Genomic DNA, 18,008 nt, shown 5'->3' with positions numbered 1-18,008 from the left:
TATTATAGTTACATTTGTTGAAGTCTTAACAAAAATTAGAGAGTTAAACATTTAGGACTTGTAAAAATATCTGAGCATATGTGAATGTAACACAAACATGTATCCTTTTTCTTAACTCTTCAGAAATGTTTTACCTTTAAGCTTTCTCATTGGCAGAACATTTACATAAAGGTCATTTACACTGTCATGAGTCTCAATATAATGGCACTTTCACTGCTGTCATGGGCACAGTAACACTGTTGTGTTACAGGTATAGTACAATTACTCCCACAGATATGGTAAAGATGCTAGTGACATACGAAAATCTAGTACAGATCAAAGAAGATCTCAAGAATAGTGGGCTAGCACAGACTTAATAACTCATGACTTTTTACAGCTGTGACGTGCTGACTGAGTGAGGGCTCAAATGGACTACAAAAATAAATAAATAATAAATAAAAAAATTATTCCACACTTCTCAGTAGCAAAAAAGCTTTGCATTAACACCAGTTTCACCCCCTCCCTTACTTTCATTTTCATATTCATACTTAATCTTAAATGGCATCGTTTACCTTTGTAGCTAGAGTCATGAATGTACAAGTTTCAGCTTGCCCAGCCCTTGTCCTTTGTGCTGGCCTGTGCAGGCCACAGTCTAGTCTGTCTCGCCACTGTCAGTAGGCTAGTAGGCTGGCCTATCTGCCGGTTGTCTCACCAGCCCACTGCATTGTGCACTCTGCTCTCGATATTCATTGCTGCAGCATGTCTATATTACTGCAGTGCAAGTTGTATGTCTGCCAAATCCTGAACTTTAAGAGGTAAAAGTTCTACTTCGACACTGTGTGCTATGTGAGTCTTGCCATGCGTCAATGCATTGTGGTTGTCAGATTCCACACTTCAAGAATGCAATGTATTAATTTCGTCAATGTATGCTCACTTGCACGATTTGGAAAGAAGTATTATAATTAAATGAATTTTTCCAGAGTAAAGGTATGGTGTAACTGTTATTCCTTTGATACACAAACTTCTAATCATAAAAAATACCTTTGTGGATACTCTAACTGGTTGTAAGTAAAACAAATGTATGAACTGGCACTACAGGGAACACCCATCTATTAAAACCACTGTCAACCCGACACTGTATAATTAATCAAAACTACAAGTGGAGGTAATAACAGTGCTTTGCAGACAGAGACAGAACGTAATGCAGCAGAGACAACAGACTGGCCCATCAAATAAACAACTAGGACGGCTGGGAAATTGACAGGCCAGCAATGTACTCAGTTGTATAGTATGATAAGTCAGCTACACTGGCCCATGTACCATGCAGGCCACGTTTTAAGACACGGGCTGAAACCTGCACAACAACTCTACTCGTAGCATACAGTTAAAGATTTAACAACTCTCATTATATTACTGAGGTACACAATAGCACAATTACTTATTTAGAGACTTTTCAAGAGAGATTTTCCTCATTATGAACATGCCCCACACTGAGTATGGATAATTTCAGATTATGTAGTCAACATCTACAACAGAAAAGAAAAATTTTTTGCTATAACCTCTCATATGTCTTCACTTATACATCACTGTTCCAGATATGCTTACGACATTGGTCCTTTCTGCTCTACTGTAAAACTGTGCAGCTGTGGTTCTACAACTTATAAATTCTGTCGCCTTGAGTATTTAACTCAATAACTTCACAGAACACGAAACATAAATATACTAAATAACTAATGGCAACTCACTTTATCATCAAAATGGTTCTACCATATCAAATAATCAGTTGTGATTTGATATGATTTATTCAGAATATTTTAAAAACCAATGACTATTTTTTTTTTTTTTTTTTTTTTTTTTTTTTTTTTTTTTTTTTTTTTTTTTTTTTTTTTTCAGAAAAGCAGATACAGGTAGGATTGGGCTGTAACATTTCTCCGATTCATTATCATGCAACATCTAATTTCATTTATCAGACATCATAATCAATAATTAATAAAGCAAAAGAAATTACCTCATTCCACAAAAGTAGAGATATTCCACACACACAGGTAACAAACCCCAAAAGAAGGGAAAACCATGTGCCTTTCCGTTTTATTCTCGCATTATGAGCACGGTGTGAACCCATCTGTTGACGGGGCATAGTAGCAGGGTGCTAACAACAAACAGAAAATATTATACCACATTAAAATGCTTTAGCATGAAATAATAAAAAGAAAATTTTCAAAACTACCTTCATACCATAAAATTAACAATACTACAGTAGACTGGGATATCAGTTCAGTTGCATCATATAGCAGCAAAATATTTCAAGGCTAGTTTCCTCACTTTGGCTGCTGTTTACACAACTGCACTGTGACAAATCAAACGTTTCACAGAGTGTTTCTTCTCATATTAGGATTTAAGAAACACTTTTACAAGGTCACTACAAATAAAATACAAGTAGAGGGAAACAATCAGTTTTGGACTTAACTGTAGGATACTTCACAGTATTTGGATGGATTTGAGGTGAATGAGGAAAAAGCTCTATCAGAAACAAAATTTAACATACTTCTGACAAACAAACATAACTTCAGCATCGTAACTGGTGTACCACCTCACATGGAGAGGAAAGGGGGGGGGGGGTGGAGGGAGAGGGGGGCGGAGATTATATATGCATGCAGCCATGCACTTGTCTCGGCCAATAAAGAGACGTAGTCATACTACTGGAGAACTGCAACAGAAAGAAGAATAAAATAAATAATGAAAATATTAAGCAATGTCATCAATACATAAAAAGAAGTTTAAATACAAATTCCCAATAATCTATTTTCACTGCTGCATAACTACACTAAACAATACTACAAGAAAAAAATAAATAAATAAAAAAAAAAAAATTAAAAAAATAAAATCGCACATAAGGATTAGAAAACTCAACAGAAATGCTTCTTCCTTTTTGTTTCTAGAGCCATCATTGGATAACACCAAAATGTTATAAGGCATTTAAATCCAAGACTGAAATCTGAGAATGGGACAGAAGTAATAAACAAGTCATTACCGTTTATTTAAAAGCTAGTACAGAAGGCTGGAGAGAAAATTTGCTTTTAACTGTTCAAAGGATTGTAATTAGACTTGAATAAAGCACTACAAGTAAGTAAAGTAATTTATTCAGCATTTTCTGTTTCTTGTATACCAATTTACAACTGAATGCAAATATCTTCATCAAAATAACACTTGCTTCAGTCTAAAACTCATCAACTGTACTGATTCAAAAGTTGAAATTATTGAGACCAATTAGCATTCAGTATTTTTTGTAAGTTGGGCAACTTATTTTGTAGTGTTTTCACATAACACTGATTTATGATTGCTCTCTTTTTTCAACTTACTAGTGCGCCTCTTCCATTTCAACTGATGGATTTTTCTTTAACTTGCTTCTTTCAGTTTTGCTCCAGTTTTCAATCCTGTGACTGGATAATAGTTTATAGTGCTAAAAAAGTCTAAATAATAAAATTCACAGTATTTACCTACAAAAGCTAAACATAGACTTAACCATTCTAGTATGCAAGAAAATAGGAATAAAGTTGTTTACATACATTTCACCATGCTGCATCACAATTCTGCGCATTCCAAAGCATATCATTCCACCGTGTGATTTAATGTACTGCATTCATTCAGAACGGCTTACACCCAAACTGAGATACAGCAAATGTTACACTACTGAAAAACAAATAAATTTTTACTACATCTTCTAAAGGCAGACAGGAACTTGCTTATAACTCCACTACAAGTAAAAACAGTGACAAATCTTCCCCAGAAAAATAGTCCAACAAATAATGGCACTTAATTAGTCCACAGTAATACATTTACTGAAAAAAAATTTACTGCTACTTACCATTCATTTGCAGCAAATTTTTAAGGTATTCATTTACATGTGCTCTCATTACAAAGTCCCATGTCATTGCATTGATTAGACATTGTACATATAGCAAAATCTCAAAGGATAGCCAGCCAGTCTAAGCATATTCTACAATTCTTATGCATAATTTTATTTCAAACAGCTGTTTCTTTCAAACATTTTCCCAAGTTTACTTCTTACACCTTCCCAGGGCCTATGTGCCTGCGAACTATGGGATCTGACTACCCAAGCCACCATGTTAAGCTAATAGGGAATGAGAGAAACACGTCACACTGTGGTCAATGGTGCATCTTTGAGGGCAGGGTGCAGAGTATATGCTCTCTTGGACTTAACCTTCAAACAGAACAGACAGCTTCTGCTGCCAGCCTCTGCTCACCAAGACCAGCCACCAGCCACATGAACTTTTAACAGCCTTCCCTCCCCCTCTCTATTCTATAAAGTTTTTTCCAAACCTCTAAGACCTGCAGTCCATATCGTCTACCTCCACAGGGCAAGCCCTTCTGTATTCTGAGTACTGAGAATATACTCCAGTTCAATGAAGTTTACTCTTTAATTTCATAAACCACTCCCCTCCCCCCAATCTGATCCTGACCATGATCCCCTCCTTTTAAGCCTACATAGAAATTACTTCAAACGCACATGGAAGGGTGGTCACTATGTGGCAAAATCTACAGAAAGAAAGAGTGATGTAGAAGGAGGGACCCAAAAATACCTAAAATTCCTTTTCCATGGGTGAAGGGGCGACAGTGGCATTGGCTACATAGCGGTTTGAATCAACCAACCATATGTTATCAATGCAAAATGATTCAAATGGCTCTGAGCACTATGAGACTTAACATCTGAGGTCATCAGTCCCCTAGAATTTAGAACTACTTAAACCTAACTAACCTAAGGACATCACACACACCCATGCCTGAGGCAGGATTCAAACCTGCGACCGTAGGGGTCGCGCGGTTCCAAACTGTAGAGCCTGGAACCACTCGGCCACCCCGGCCGGCTTATCAATGCAGAAATGTAAGTTAGATCATAGTGATTTTTTTTTCCATAATCCAGGGATTTTGTTTCACCTTTTCTGTCTCCTAAGAATACTTCCCTTTCAGGTCTACATCTAGGGAACAGGACAAAGTTACAAAGGAACAGAGCCACTAAAAAGTGTGAGTACGAATCTGTAACTTGTCTTTTCATTGCGGTGAAGAGTTGGGATGAACCCATAGGACTTCCTGACTCTTCTGAATATTCCTTAGAACAGATTGCCACGGAGTTACCATGCATTGTGGATGTTCCAAGGGCAGACTACTTCAATCCTCAATTAGAGGACATGCATAGCCTCGTTTTCTAACCTTTGGCTTATGATTTGTTACTATCTGGTGGAACACTTTGGACCAAGTAGGGCTACTGTGAAGAGAATGTCACAAGAATGTAGAGGATTTATTACTCAATTACAGCACCAAAAGAAAGGCATTGTGCTGTCTTCTTGGATTTGTGGTTTTTTTATCTATAATAACCCAATCTCATTTCTTAGATATTATCATAATTTTTGTCCCAGGATTCTTCAAGAGTCACTGCATACTATGTGTGTCAAAATTTTAAGTGTGCAGTGCACACTTATGTATAAAATTAAAAACTTGTTTCTATTAAATGTCTTATTACAATCAAAATCAGTTTCAATATTACACTTGTCTTGTTAACATATTACTTTTTCAATAAATGAACACATCTTTTATTCATTTCAGGCTACTTTCTGCTTTTTCATGGGTCATAGTGAATTTATCTGCCAACTGGACCTATATGAAGCATAAATTTATATTGGTATTTATATTTGAAACAGTATTTTCATTATTTAAGAGTACTGTGTGATCAACTATATTGCCAAACTGCAAACATAAGCCTGTATGAGGCACTACACAATTTGGGCATTGAAGTTCATCAAAAAAACTCAAATACATTATAATTCACATAAGCAAACTTACAGGCAAACTTTAACAAAACAGGACTGAGAATCTTGGCAACATTCATGGATAAAAAATAACATTTGAAGAATAGCACAAAGAAGAGCATGATAAATTTATGTAACTGCTTAAGCATGGCCAGTAACCAGTGACAAGAGAAATTCATAGAAAAACAGGCAAATGTTTATTTTAGTGGGGATATCTCTTACATGCCATGGTTATGTTAATACTTGTCCAAGATCAGTAAGAGCAGAGAGGCACCTTCAATCCTACATTTAAGAATAACATATAAAGTAAGTATTTTTTGCTAATGTTCCTTTTTAATTACTAATTGCTGTTTTCAATGTTTCTGCTGTAACTGCCAAATGGATAATCTTCAGCATTATGTTTATTGCTTGGTCTCTCTCTCTCTCTCTCTCTCTCTCTCTCTCTCTCTCTCTCTCTCTCTCAAGAGAAAAGGACAAGAAAAGGAAGGAAGGAAAAAATGATTGGTTTTAGCATCCTGTCAACTAGTTAAATTTACCTGATGGGGGAAAGAAACTGCCATGCCCTTTCAAAGGAATCCCCCAGGCATTTGTCTTAAACGTTTAGGGAATTCATGAAAAACCTAAATCTGGATGGGCATACAGTGATTTGAAACATCACCACCCTGAACATGAGTCCAGTGTGTCAGCACTGCACTCACTCAATAGGGGCAGGAAACTTCTTTAATAAGCACAACAAGATATAAGAAATCATGTATACCAACATAACATGTGTGGGCTATAACCAGCTAAGAAATGACTGAAAGATTATCGAAATAAACCTGGTAAAAATTAATGGACATCTCTGCAAAAATTGTAGTCCATCACAATAAAACCAATGCCCCTCCCTAACAGACATTAAACTATTAATAATCACACAAAGGTAGCACTGATGTTAATATTTGTCATATTCATAGATGATAACTTTCTACCTTCCTACATTGTGCCTAAGCCACAGTCCTTGTTAACTACCTGGCCCAGCAACAGGGATAGAACTGCACTGGAATTGTTATGTTTGAATGTCTTTGCACCCTGGGCTCAAGAATTAAACTGACAATGTGGTTGCAGGTGGCAACTGCAATTTCACTTTTCCACTGGTATCACTTAGCAATACTTGGATGATGATGGTTTATTTTCTCATTTGCCATTTGCTAGTGTCAGCCCATGGATTTTGGAATACAATGTCTGATGAAATGATACTGATGACAGTTCCTTACACAAAAGCTTGGGTCGGGAATCTCTCTTCCCAATCTAACAAAATAAGATTTCCCTTCACTACTGAAAACATTATGGAAAAGAAACAACCAAATTTGAAGAACTAAGTGTTACCAGCTTTTGCAGTTACAGGTCTCATTATATTTCAGTTGGGGCATGTTCCAAATATAAGCTACCAAAGAAACCTGACAACCACTACCAGCAATTCAAGTAATGAAGACATCAACCCTGAAAGTGAGACGTTTGGGTATATTTGTGATGAGTCAGTAATGACTGTCATAAGTGTCGCAAGAACAAAAAAAATAAGTGCTGAAATTGGGAACACACAAGATATGATTAAAGGAAAAATATTCAATTTTGTGGGACAAGTTTTATCTGAAAATGACTAAAATTAATTTTTGACAGTAAAAGGAAACTTATGTGGCTCTGGAAGTAGCTGCAGTAATACTCCAAAGTAAAGTGATGTTACTGAGCATGGTTGGTGCATTTCAAATATTTTACCCGAGTCAATCACAGACAGAAGAGGTCAACTAAGGTCTTCTAGGTGACAAACTATGGTTGATATGTAAAACTTTCCCCTAACATTTCATTTCCAGCTGAGGATGGCTCCCACAACCGGATATGAAACATTAGGGGAAAGTTTCACACATTGACCACGGCCTTTCAGCCCAAAAGTTTTAAAAAGAAGTTAATACCAGCCAGTAAAGCCTGCATTCTATGATCAAGATTGGGACTGGTCTTTTAGTAGAAACCATCCTGGTATTTTCTTTAAGTAATTTATGGAAAGCACAGGAAACCTGAATCAGGATAGCTGGATGAAGACTGGTGTCTCCATACTCCCGGGTACTATGCCACACTGTTGAGAACAACGCAACCCCATTCAGTTTAACCGAAGTGTTCAATACTGTTTTGCAAAGAAGTTGTTTAATAATGTAATAAGCTGGCTCTACAATGTTAATTCATTGCTTACAGATCACTGCACAAATTGTACACACATTATTTCATAATGAACACTATACGCACTATCAGTTGAAATCTGGACCATGGTGGAAATTTGTAATTTTTTTTGGTATCTGCACAGGAAATTCATTTCCTTTTTGTACCTTTCTTTTTTCCATAAAAATTGGGCAATCCCTGTTCAGTCAGAAGAACTGGTGCACACTTGTAGGCTAATTAGTGTGCTTCTGGCACATGCCACCTTGCTATACACAGTAAATCACCTAAAATTATTGCAGAAATTGAAAGTGCTATTGATCTGCAGTTTGGATTGGTAGTCAAGGGTTCATACTTTTAGCTAATCAACAGATTGTAATAATACTTACAAAGTGTATTTTTTGTGCATACATACATTTTTTTAAATTGAACTATGCCTATTGACAGTAACAAACTAAAAGTAGGCCCCCTGCCGCCGTTGGATAAGCAGCTGAGCAGCAAGTCGTATACTCCTAGCTCACTCATTTGTTACATAGTTTAATTCTTAATTTCTTTGCTTGTTTTTGGTTCTTGCATTGTTTAATTCATAAATTTCGAGCGTATTATAGTATTTGAGAGTTGTAGCATCACGTTTTAGTACCTGAATAGTGTAAATTCGCGTAGTCGTTTGTCTACTGTTTTGTTTTGAACGGCCAGTGTCGGTTGGTCGCAGTCAGTGTGCCCCCTGCCGCCGTTGGATAAGCAGCTGAGCAGCAAGTCGTATACTCCTAGCTCACTCATTTGTTACATAGTTTAATTCTTAATTTCTTTGCGTGTTTTTGGTTCTTGCATTGTTTAATTCATAAATTTCGGGCGTATTATAGTATTTGAGAGTGTAGCATCGTGTTTTAGTACCTGAATAGTGTAATTTCGCTTAGTCTCCTTCCGCCGCCGAGCAGTGTCAGCAGTGCGCAAGTAGCAGCATTACTGCATTTACTAGGCAATCTTGTATTTTAATAACCGTTTAAATTTTGTCGATTTGTTTGCGCTCTCTGTAGATTAGTTCAGACGTTCTTAGCAAAACAGTTTTCAGCATGGATAGGGACTGCAACTGCTGTGTTCGGATGCAGGCTGAGTTGGCATCCCTTCGCTCCCAGCTTCAGGCAGTGTTGGCTTCGGTCACACAGCTTGAGGCTGTTGCCAATGGGCATCACTGTGGGGGTCGGGATGGGGGTTTGTCGGGGACGGCCAGCTCGTCCCACGCATCCCCTGATCGGACTACGACTGTGGTTGCCCGGGATACTGCCCGCATTGAGGCTGATCCCTCACCTGTGGTAGAGTGGGAGGTCGTTTCAAGGTGTGGCAGGGGGCGAAAGACATTCCGGAGGGCTGAACGGAAAGCCTCTCCAGTTTGTCTGACGAACCGGTTTCAGGCTCTGTCTCAGGCTGATACTGATCTTCGGCCTGACATGGCTGCTTGTCCTGTTCCAGAGGTTGCCCCTCAGTCTGCAAGATCCGGGCAGTCGCAGAGGGTGGGCTTACTGGTAGTTGGGAGCTCCAACGTCAGGCGCGTAATGGGGCCCCTTAGGGAAATGGCAGCAAGAGAGGGGAAGAAAACCAATGTGCACTCCGTGTGCATACCGGGGGGAGTCATTCCAGATGTGGAAAGGGTCCTTCCGGATGCCATGAAGGGTACAGGGTGCACCCATCTGCAGGTGGTCGCTCATGTCGGCACCAATGATGTGTGTCGCTATGGATCGGAGGAAATCCTCTCTGGCTTCCGGCGGCTATCTGATTTGGTGAAGACTGCCAGTCTCGCTAGCGGGATGAAAGCAGAGCTCACCATCTGCAGCATCGTCGACAGGACTGACTCCGGACCTTTGGTACAGAGCCGAGTGGAGGGTCTGAATCAGAGGCTGAGACGGTTCTGCGACCGTGTGGGCTGCAGATTCCTCGACTTGCGCCATAGGGTGGTGGGGTTTCGGGTTCCGCTGGATAGGTCAGGAGTCCACTACACGCAACAAGCGGCTACACGGGTAGCAGGGGTTGTGTGGCGTGGGCTGGGCGGTTTTTTAGGTTAGATGGCCTTGGGCAAGTACAGAAAGGGCAACAGCCTCAACGGGTGTGGGGCAAAGTCAGGACATGCGGGGACCAAGCAGCAATCGGTATTGTAATTGTCAACTGTCGAAGCTGCGTTGGTAAAGTACCGGAACTTCAAGCGCTGATAGAAAGCACCGAAGCTGAAATCGTTATAGGTACAGAAAGCTGGCTTAAGCCAGAGATAAATTCTGCCGAAATTTTTACAAAGGTACAGACGGTGTTTAGAAAGGATAGATTGCATGCAACCGGTGGTGGAGTGTTCATCGCTGTTAGTAGTAGTTTATCCTGTAGTGAAGTAGAAGTGGATAGTTCCTGTGAATTATTATGGGTGGAGGTTACACTAAACAACCGAACTAGGTTAATAATTGGCTCCTTTTACCGACCTCCCGACTCAGCAGCATTAGTGGCAGAACAACTGAGAGAAAATTTGGAATACATTTCACATACATTTTCTCAGCATGTTATAGTCTTAGGTGGAGATTTCAATTTACCAGATATAGACTGGGACACTCAGATGTTTAGGACGGGTGGTAGGGACAGAGCATCGAGTGACATTATACTGAGTGCACTATCCGAAAATTACCTCGAGCAATTAAACAGAGAACCGACTCGTGGAGATAACATATTGGACCTACTGATAACAAACAGACCCGAACTTTTCGAATCTGTATGTACAGAACAGGGAATCAGTGATCATAAGGCCGTTGCAGCATCCCTGAATATGGAAGTTAATAGGAATATAAAAAAAGGGAGGAAGGTTTATCTGTTTAGCAAGAGTAATAGAAGGCAGATTTCAGACTACCTAACAGATCAAAACGAAAATTTCTGTTCCGACACTGACAATGTTGAGTGTTTATGGAAAAAGTTCAAGGCAATCGTAAAATGCGTTTTAGACAGGTACGTGCCGAGTAAAACTGTGAGGGACGGGAAAAACCCACCGTGGTACAACAACAAACTTAGGAAACTACTGCGAAAGCAAAGAGAGCTCCACTCCAAGTTTAAACGCAGCCAAAACCTCTCAGACAAACAGAAGCTAAACGATGTCAAAGTTAGCGTAAGGAGGGCTATGCGTGAAGCGTTCATTGAATTCGAAAGTAAAATTCTATGTACCGACTTGACAGAAAATCCTAGGAAGTTCTGGTCTTACGTTAAATCAGTAAGTGGCTCGAAACAGCATATCCAGACACTACGGGATGATGATGGCATTGAAACAGAGGATGACACGCGTAAAGCTGAAATACTAAACACCTTTTTCCAAAGCTGTTTCACAGAGGAAGACCGCACTGCAGTTCCTTCTCTAAATCCTCGCACAAACGAAAAAATGGCTGACATCGAAATAAGTGTCCAAGGAATAGAAAAGCAACTGGAATCACTCAATAGAGGAAAGTCCACTGGACCTGACGGGATACCAATTCGATTCTACACAGAGTACGCGAAAGAACTTGCCCCCCTTCTAACAGCCGTGTACCGCAAGTCTCTAGAGGAACGGAGGGTTCCAAATGATTGGAAAAGAGCACAGATAGTCCCAGTCTTCAAGAAGGGTCGTCGAGCAGATGCGCAAAACTATAGACCTATATCTCTTACGTCGATCTCTTGTAGAATTTTAGAACATGTTTTTTGCTCGCGTATCATGTCATTTCTGGAAACCCAGAATCTACTATGTAGGAATCAACATGGATTCCGGAAACAGCGATCGTGTGAGACCCAACTCGCCTTATTTGTTCATGAGACCCAGAAAATATTAGATACAGGCTCCCAGGTAGATGCTATTTTTCTTGACTTCCGGAAGGCGTTCGATACAGTTCCGCACTGTCGCCTGATAAGCAAAGTAAGAGCCTACGGAATATCAGACCAGCTGTGTGGCTGGATTGAGGAGTTTTTGGCAAACAGAACACAGCATGTTGTTATCAATGGAGAGACGTCTACAGACGTTAAAGTAACCTCTGGCGTGCCACAGGGGAGTGTTATGGGACCATTGCTATTCACAATATATATAAATGACTTAGTAGATAGTGTCGGAAGTTCCATGCGGCTTTTCGCGGATGATGCTGTAGTATACAGAGAAGTTGCTGCATTAGAAAATTGTAGCGAAATACAGGAAGATCTGCAGCGGATAGGCACTTGGTGCAGGGAGTGGCAACTGACCCTTAACATAGACAAATGTAATGTATTGCGAATACATAGAAAGAAGGATCCTTTATTGTATGATTATATGATAGCGGAACAAACACTGGTAGCAGTTACTTCTGTAAAATATGTGGGAGTATGCGTACGGAACGATTTGAAGTGGAATGATCATATAAAACTAATTGTTGGTAAGGCGGGTACCAGGTTGAGATTCATTGGGAGAGAGCTTAGAAAATGTAGTCCATCAACAAAGGAGGTGGCTTACAAAACACTCGTTCGACCTATACTTGAGTATTGCTCATCAGTGTGGGATCCGTACCAGGTCGGGTTGACGGAGGAGATAGAGAAGATCCAAAGAAGAGCGGCGCGTTTCGTCACTGGGTTATTTGGTAACCGTGATAGCGTTACGGAGATGTTTAATAAACTCAAGTGGCAGACTCTGCAAGAGAGGCGCTCTGCATCGCGGTGTAGCTTGCTCGCCAGGTTTCGAGAGGGTGCGTTTCTGGATGAGGTATCGAATATATTGCTTCCCCCTACTTATACTTCCCGAGGAGATCACGAATGTAAAATTAGAGAGATTAGAGCGCGCACGGAGGCTTTCAGACAGTCGTTCTTCCCGCGAACCATACGCGACTGGAACAGGAAAGGGAGGTAATGACAGTGGCACGTAAAGTGCCCTCCGCCACACACCGTTGGGTGGCTTGCGGAGTATCAATGTAGATGTAGATGTAAATTAGAATGTCAGTGGTGTTTGTTGCAGAAGTCTAGCACGAGTCATTTACGAGATATCTCATTTTCAAAAGTTTCGACACTGACACTTGTTTGTGCCATTCAACCTGCGTAATTGCTAGGTTGCGTGTTCCTGGAGTGCAGTGTGACTTGCTAGTGAGTTAGTGTGTGACGGTCCAATCAGTAGGTCGTGAGTGGACAACAGGATTTACCAATGCAGAAAACACCAACATGCTCATGATGTATGGAGAGTGTAGGAAGAATGCAGTTTGCTCTTTTACAGTGTTTGCAACAAGATATCCCAACATAATTCAACTGTATCAGCAATTATTTATCAACCTCTTCATCCAGTTATATGAATGTTGTTGTGTAATACCCAAGACAACATAATTGAAGGAAGCAAGTGACGACAAAAGACGAGCAATTAATGTTCTTGCTCCTGTTGTAACTGATCCGCATGTTGGCTCCCACGCAACAACATGAGGGAGTGGCATAAGTCAGGCAAGTGTCCCCACGCATTCTCCATCGACATAGGTTCCATCCCTAAAATATGTCTCACCATCAAGAGCTGCACGTCAACGATTACGAAAAATCGTGTAACTTCTGTATGTGGGTATTAAGACAGGGTACTCCAGATGTATTAGGTATCTTGTTTAGAAATGAAGCCACATTTACCAATCATGAGCAGGTACACTGCCGAAACATGTACTATTGATCTGTTGACAATCCCCATTGGCTTCTTCAGGTGGAATGTCAGCATCCATGGAGTGTGAATATATGGTGTTGGATAGTGATCAGCTCAGAATCACTTTTCATGGATGGAACACTGAATGTGCACTAGTATTGCGGCCTCCCAACAGACCATCTTGGACAGATGCTCACAGACGTTCCTCTGCAGACTAGGAGGAACCTATGGCACCAACATGATGGCTGTTCATGGCCATCCCATTCCTTGTACTACAGGCCTTTAGACTTTTTCCTGTGCGGAATGCTGAAACATGCTCCTTGCAAGGACATACCAACTACACCCGATGATATGCAATGACATTACTGCAGCCTGCTCTGACATCTCTGCTGAAATGCTAGCACATGTGCAGCAGTTGTTCCATACCACATTGGAAGTGTGTATTGCTGCTGTGGTGGTCATTTTGAACACAACCTGTGATGATCAATTGTCTCACTACTTGTCATAATCCACACATAACTAGTGTATGCACTTCAGTTGTTTAGTGTGTGCTTTCACAAGTATTGGACAAGTGTCAGTGTGGGAATTTTTGAAAATACGACATCTCATACACAATTCGCACTAGAATCCTGCAGTTCTAATTTACCCTACTTTTAGTTTGTTAACATCAATAGGCATTGTTCCATTTAAAAATGTATGTTTGTACAAGTAAGTATTATTACAATCTGTTGATTACCTAACAATCAATAGTACTTTCCATTTTTTTCCAATATTTGCAGTGCAAATTTTAGGTGATCAATCCTGTACAACCCAGCCACAAATAGCTTGCATTTTGTGTGCACACGCACGCACAAGCACAACTATATTATTAGCAACTGGATCACTCTATTGAATTCAGTACACAAGCTCTTAGTTTTACAACATGATTGAATTGAAAGTGTGTACATTGATGTCAGTGGCAGCATGAAACTTTATACCCTTACTAGAGTTCAGGCTATGAGTCATCTCTGCAGATATTTCAGTACTCAAGGTTATTCTCATAGGAGGCACACAGCTTTTGCTCTATTTGAAGTCTGAATAATGAGTTTGCAATTAATTTTTTCCCGTCCCTCTCTTACAGATTTCAATGAAGTCAACTGGTGCCACCTATCTCGTGTGAAAAACAGGATACTTTTAACAAACTTGCCTCATCCTGTATTAACTGTAAGGTACATATTATGAACTATAGGTTATATTTGATCACACACTAATGTTTGGAGGACTTCCTAAAACAGACTTATTTGGCAGGCTCTTCATGTCAACAGGCTGAACACTCATCTGAAACTTACAATCTGCAGTATCTAATAGGTTACACCTTACCCACTAGAAGTCTACTAGTAATCAAATGTAGACCCTAATTTCATGAAGAATTTTCTGAGACTGTACCGCTGGGGCACAGTATTTCATAGAACTAGTTCAAAGACTGCAGGAAGACAGGAAGAGAATTGAGCTGAAGCATCTGAGATGTGGTGTTACAGTAGGATGCTGAAAGATAAGGAATGAGGAAGTTCTCTACAGAATCAACAATATATGGAAAACACTGACTACAAGAAGAGAAGATCATACGATGTGTTAAGACATCAAGTAATAACTTGCATGGTACAAGAAGATGTAGGGCAAAGATTATAGAAGATAGATTGGAATATATCCAACAAATAATCAAGGAAACTGAGCGAGTGATTCTCTAAGATGATGCTGGCATACGAAAGGAAGCTGCAGCAGGCCACATCAAAATAATCAAAAAAAAATTGATGTCAACAAACTGATGACAAAAAAACCTCACATTTCAAGTAGTTAAACAAAAGACCTGCATACTCCATTCTCCCTTACCACACACAACAATGGTTACTGGCATTCACCCAGAATTTATATTAATAGAAAGAGAGACATTTTAAGTGTCACTACCCAGAAAACATGGGTTAACAAAACCAAAAGCCCGCCACAAATGTCTGAATTCCATGAAATGCTCACCATTTAGCATCACCTAACTGGCACAGCTAGTTTAGGAATTCTATAGATACAGTGAGCATTACCCCATGGTATATTCTTAAGTTTACATAATCCGTCTAAGACTCTGGCATTGCTCAGAAAATATTAGATACATGCTCCCAGGTAGATGCTATTTTTCTTGACTTCCGGAAGGCGTTCGATACAGTTCCGCGCTGTCGCCTGATAAACAAAGTAAGAGCCTACGGAATGTCAGACCAGCTGTGTGGCTGGATTGAAGAGTTTTTAGCAAACAGAACACAGCATGTTGTTATCAATGGAGAGACGTCTACAGACGTTAAAGTAACCTCTGGCGTGCCACAGGGGAGTGTTATGGGACCATTGCTTTTCACAATATATATAAATGACTTAGTAGATAGTGTCGGAAGTTCCATTCGGCTTTTCGCGGATGATGCTGTAGTATACAGAGAAGTTGCAGCATTAGAAAATTGTAGAGAAATGCAGGAAGATCTGCAGCGGATAGGCACTTGGTGCAGGGAGTGGCAACTGACCCTTAACATAGACAAATGTAATGTATTGTGAATACATAGAAAGAAGGATCCTTTATTGTATGATTATATGATAGCGGAACAAACACTGGTAGCAGTTACTTCTGTAAAATATCTGGGAGTATGCGTGCGGAACGATTTGAAGTGGAATGATCATATAAAATTAATTGTTGGTAAGGCGGGTACCAGGTTGAGATTCATTGGGAGAGTGCTTAGAAAATGTAGTCCATCAACAAAGGAGGTGGCTTACAAAACACTCGTTCGACCTATACTTGAGTATTGCTCATCAGTGTGGGATCCGTACCAGATCGGTCTGACGGAGGAGATACAGAAGATCCAAAGAAGAGCGGCGCGTTTCATCACAGGGTTATTTGGTAACCGTGATAGCGTTATGGAGATGTTTAATAAACTCAAGTGGCAGACTCTGCAAGAGAGGCGCTCTGCATCGCGGTGTAGCTTGCTCGCCAGGTTTCGAGAGGGTGCGTTTCTGGATGAGGTATCGAATATATTGCTTCCCCCTACTTATACCTCCCGAGGAGATCACGAATGTAAAATAAGAGAGATTAGAGCGCGCATGGAGGCTTTCAGACAGTCGTTCTTCCCGCGAGCCATACGCGACTGGAACAGGAAAGGGAGGTAATGACAGTGGCACGTAAAGTGCCCTCCGCCACACACCGTTGGGTGGCTTGCGGAGTATCGATGTAGATGTAGATTGTGATCTCACAATCATCTCAAGACTTACTAACAAGCCTTCAGACTGAAGGCCATGTAAAATATTTTTTAGATATTTGAAATGCAGACCTTATCTTAAGAATTACGCATACCTCTTTCAATTTTGCTTTATGAGAAGCTGAACCACAGACACTATTCCAGAACTTTTTATGCTTCCAGTTTGATAGTTTGAAACAGTTATAGCAATGTTTTTTTTTTTTTTTTTTTTTGGTTGGGTTTAAGGGCGCTCAACTGCTGAGGTCATTAGCGCCCAGTCACTGTTGTTAGAGCACATGGAATCTGGTAAAACTCAAGGGGATGGGGGGGACACCAGAAGGACCTGACAAAGATGCAGATAAAATAAGTAAAAAGGTTAAATGTCTTTGGACAAGCCAGTTAAAGTTATAAAACGCAGAATACTAGCAGCTGCTCGAGCGTCATCAGCTAAAACATCCGGTAAAGTAGATGGCAGGGACAGGACAACACGAAATTGACTAAAACGGGGACACGACAATAAAACGTGGCGCACTGTTAATGCCTGACCACAAGGGCACTGCGGGGCTGGGTCACCGGAGAGCAGGTAGCGGTGGCTAAACCGGCAATGCCCAATCCGCAACCTGGTCAGAAGGACCTCCTCGCGCCGAGATGGTCGGGAGGATGTTGTCCAAGCAGTTGGGAGCGGTTTTACTGCCCGGAGCTTGTTTCCTTGAAGGGATGACCAAGCATCCCACCACAACGACACAAGCCTCTTACATACATCCCCACGAACGTCAGATGACGGGACACAATGGGAGGCTGTCCGAGGCAGGAGGACTGCAGCCTTGGCTGCAGCATCCGCAGCCTCATTCCCAGGCACTCCCACATGTCTGGGAACCCACAGAAAGCTGACAGAACCACCATTATCAGCGAAAGAATGGAGGGTCTGCTGTATCCGTTGAATCAAGGGATGGACCGGATAGGGAGCTCCAAGGCTCTGAAGAGCACTGAGTGAATCAGAGCAGAGTACATAAGATGAATGGCGGTGGCGGCGGGCATACTGAACGGCCTGATGGAGAGCAAAAAGCTCGGCTGTAAAGCTCGAACATTGGTCGAGGAGCCGGTATTTAAAGGTGGCGGCCCCGACGACAAAGGCACAGCCGACACCATCGTCAGTTT

General features: G+C 40.8%; 1 protein-coding gene across 3 annotated transcripts in view; it reads right to left on the bottom strand.

The window, feature by feature from the left end:
- LOC124555557 (transmembrane protein 43 homolog) overlaps positions 1-18,008 on the bottom strand; it is a 248,401-nt gene that overhangs the window by 215,882 nt on the left and 14,511 nt on the right. For 2 of the 3 annotated variants that reach the window (XM_047129516.1, XM_047129515.1), the window contains exon 2: positions 1,988-2,128. In XM_047129516.1, coding sequence (XP_046985472.1) covers positions 1,988-2,116 — 129 coding nt within the window. In that variant the 5' untranslated portion in view covers positions 2,117-2,128. Of the gene's footprint in view, positions 1-1,987; positions 2,129-2,214; positions 2,587-18,008 lie in introns of those variants that run through there. The other variant, XM_047129514.1, reaches the window with a different exon arrangement.

This window comes from Schistocerca americana, chromosome X (genome assembly GCF_021461395.2).
Source record: "Schistocerca americana isolate TAMUIC-IGC-003095 chromosome X, iqSchAmer2.1, whole genome shotgun sequence".
NCBI classification, from domain to species: Eukaryota; Metazoa; Arthropoda; class Insecta; order Orthoptera; family Acrididae; genus Schistocerca; species Schistocerca americana.
Note: the sequence above shows the minus strand (reverse complement) of the source record. Positions and strands in the feature narration are given on the sequence as shown.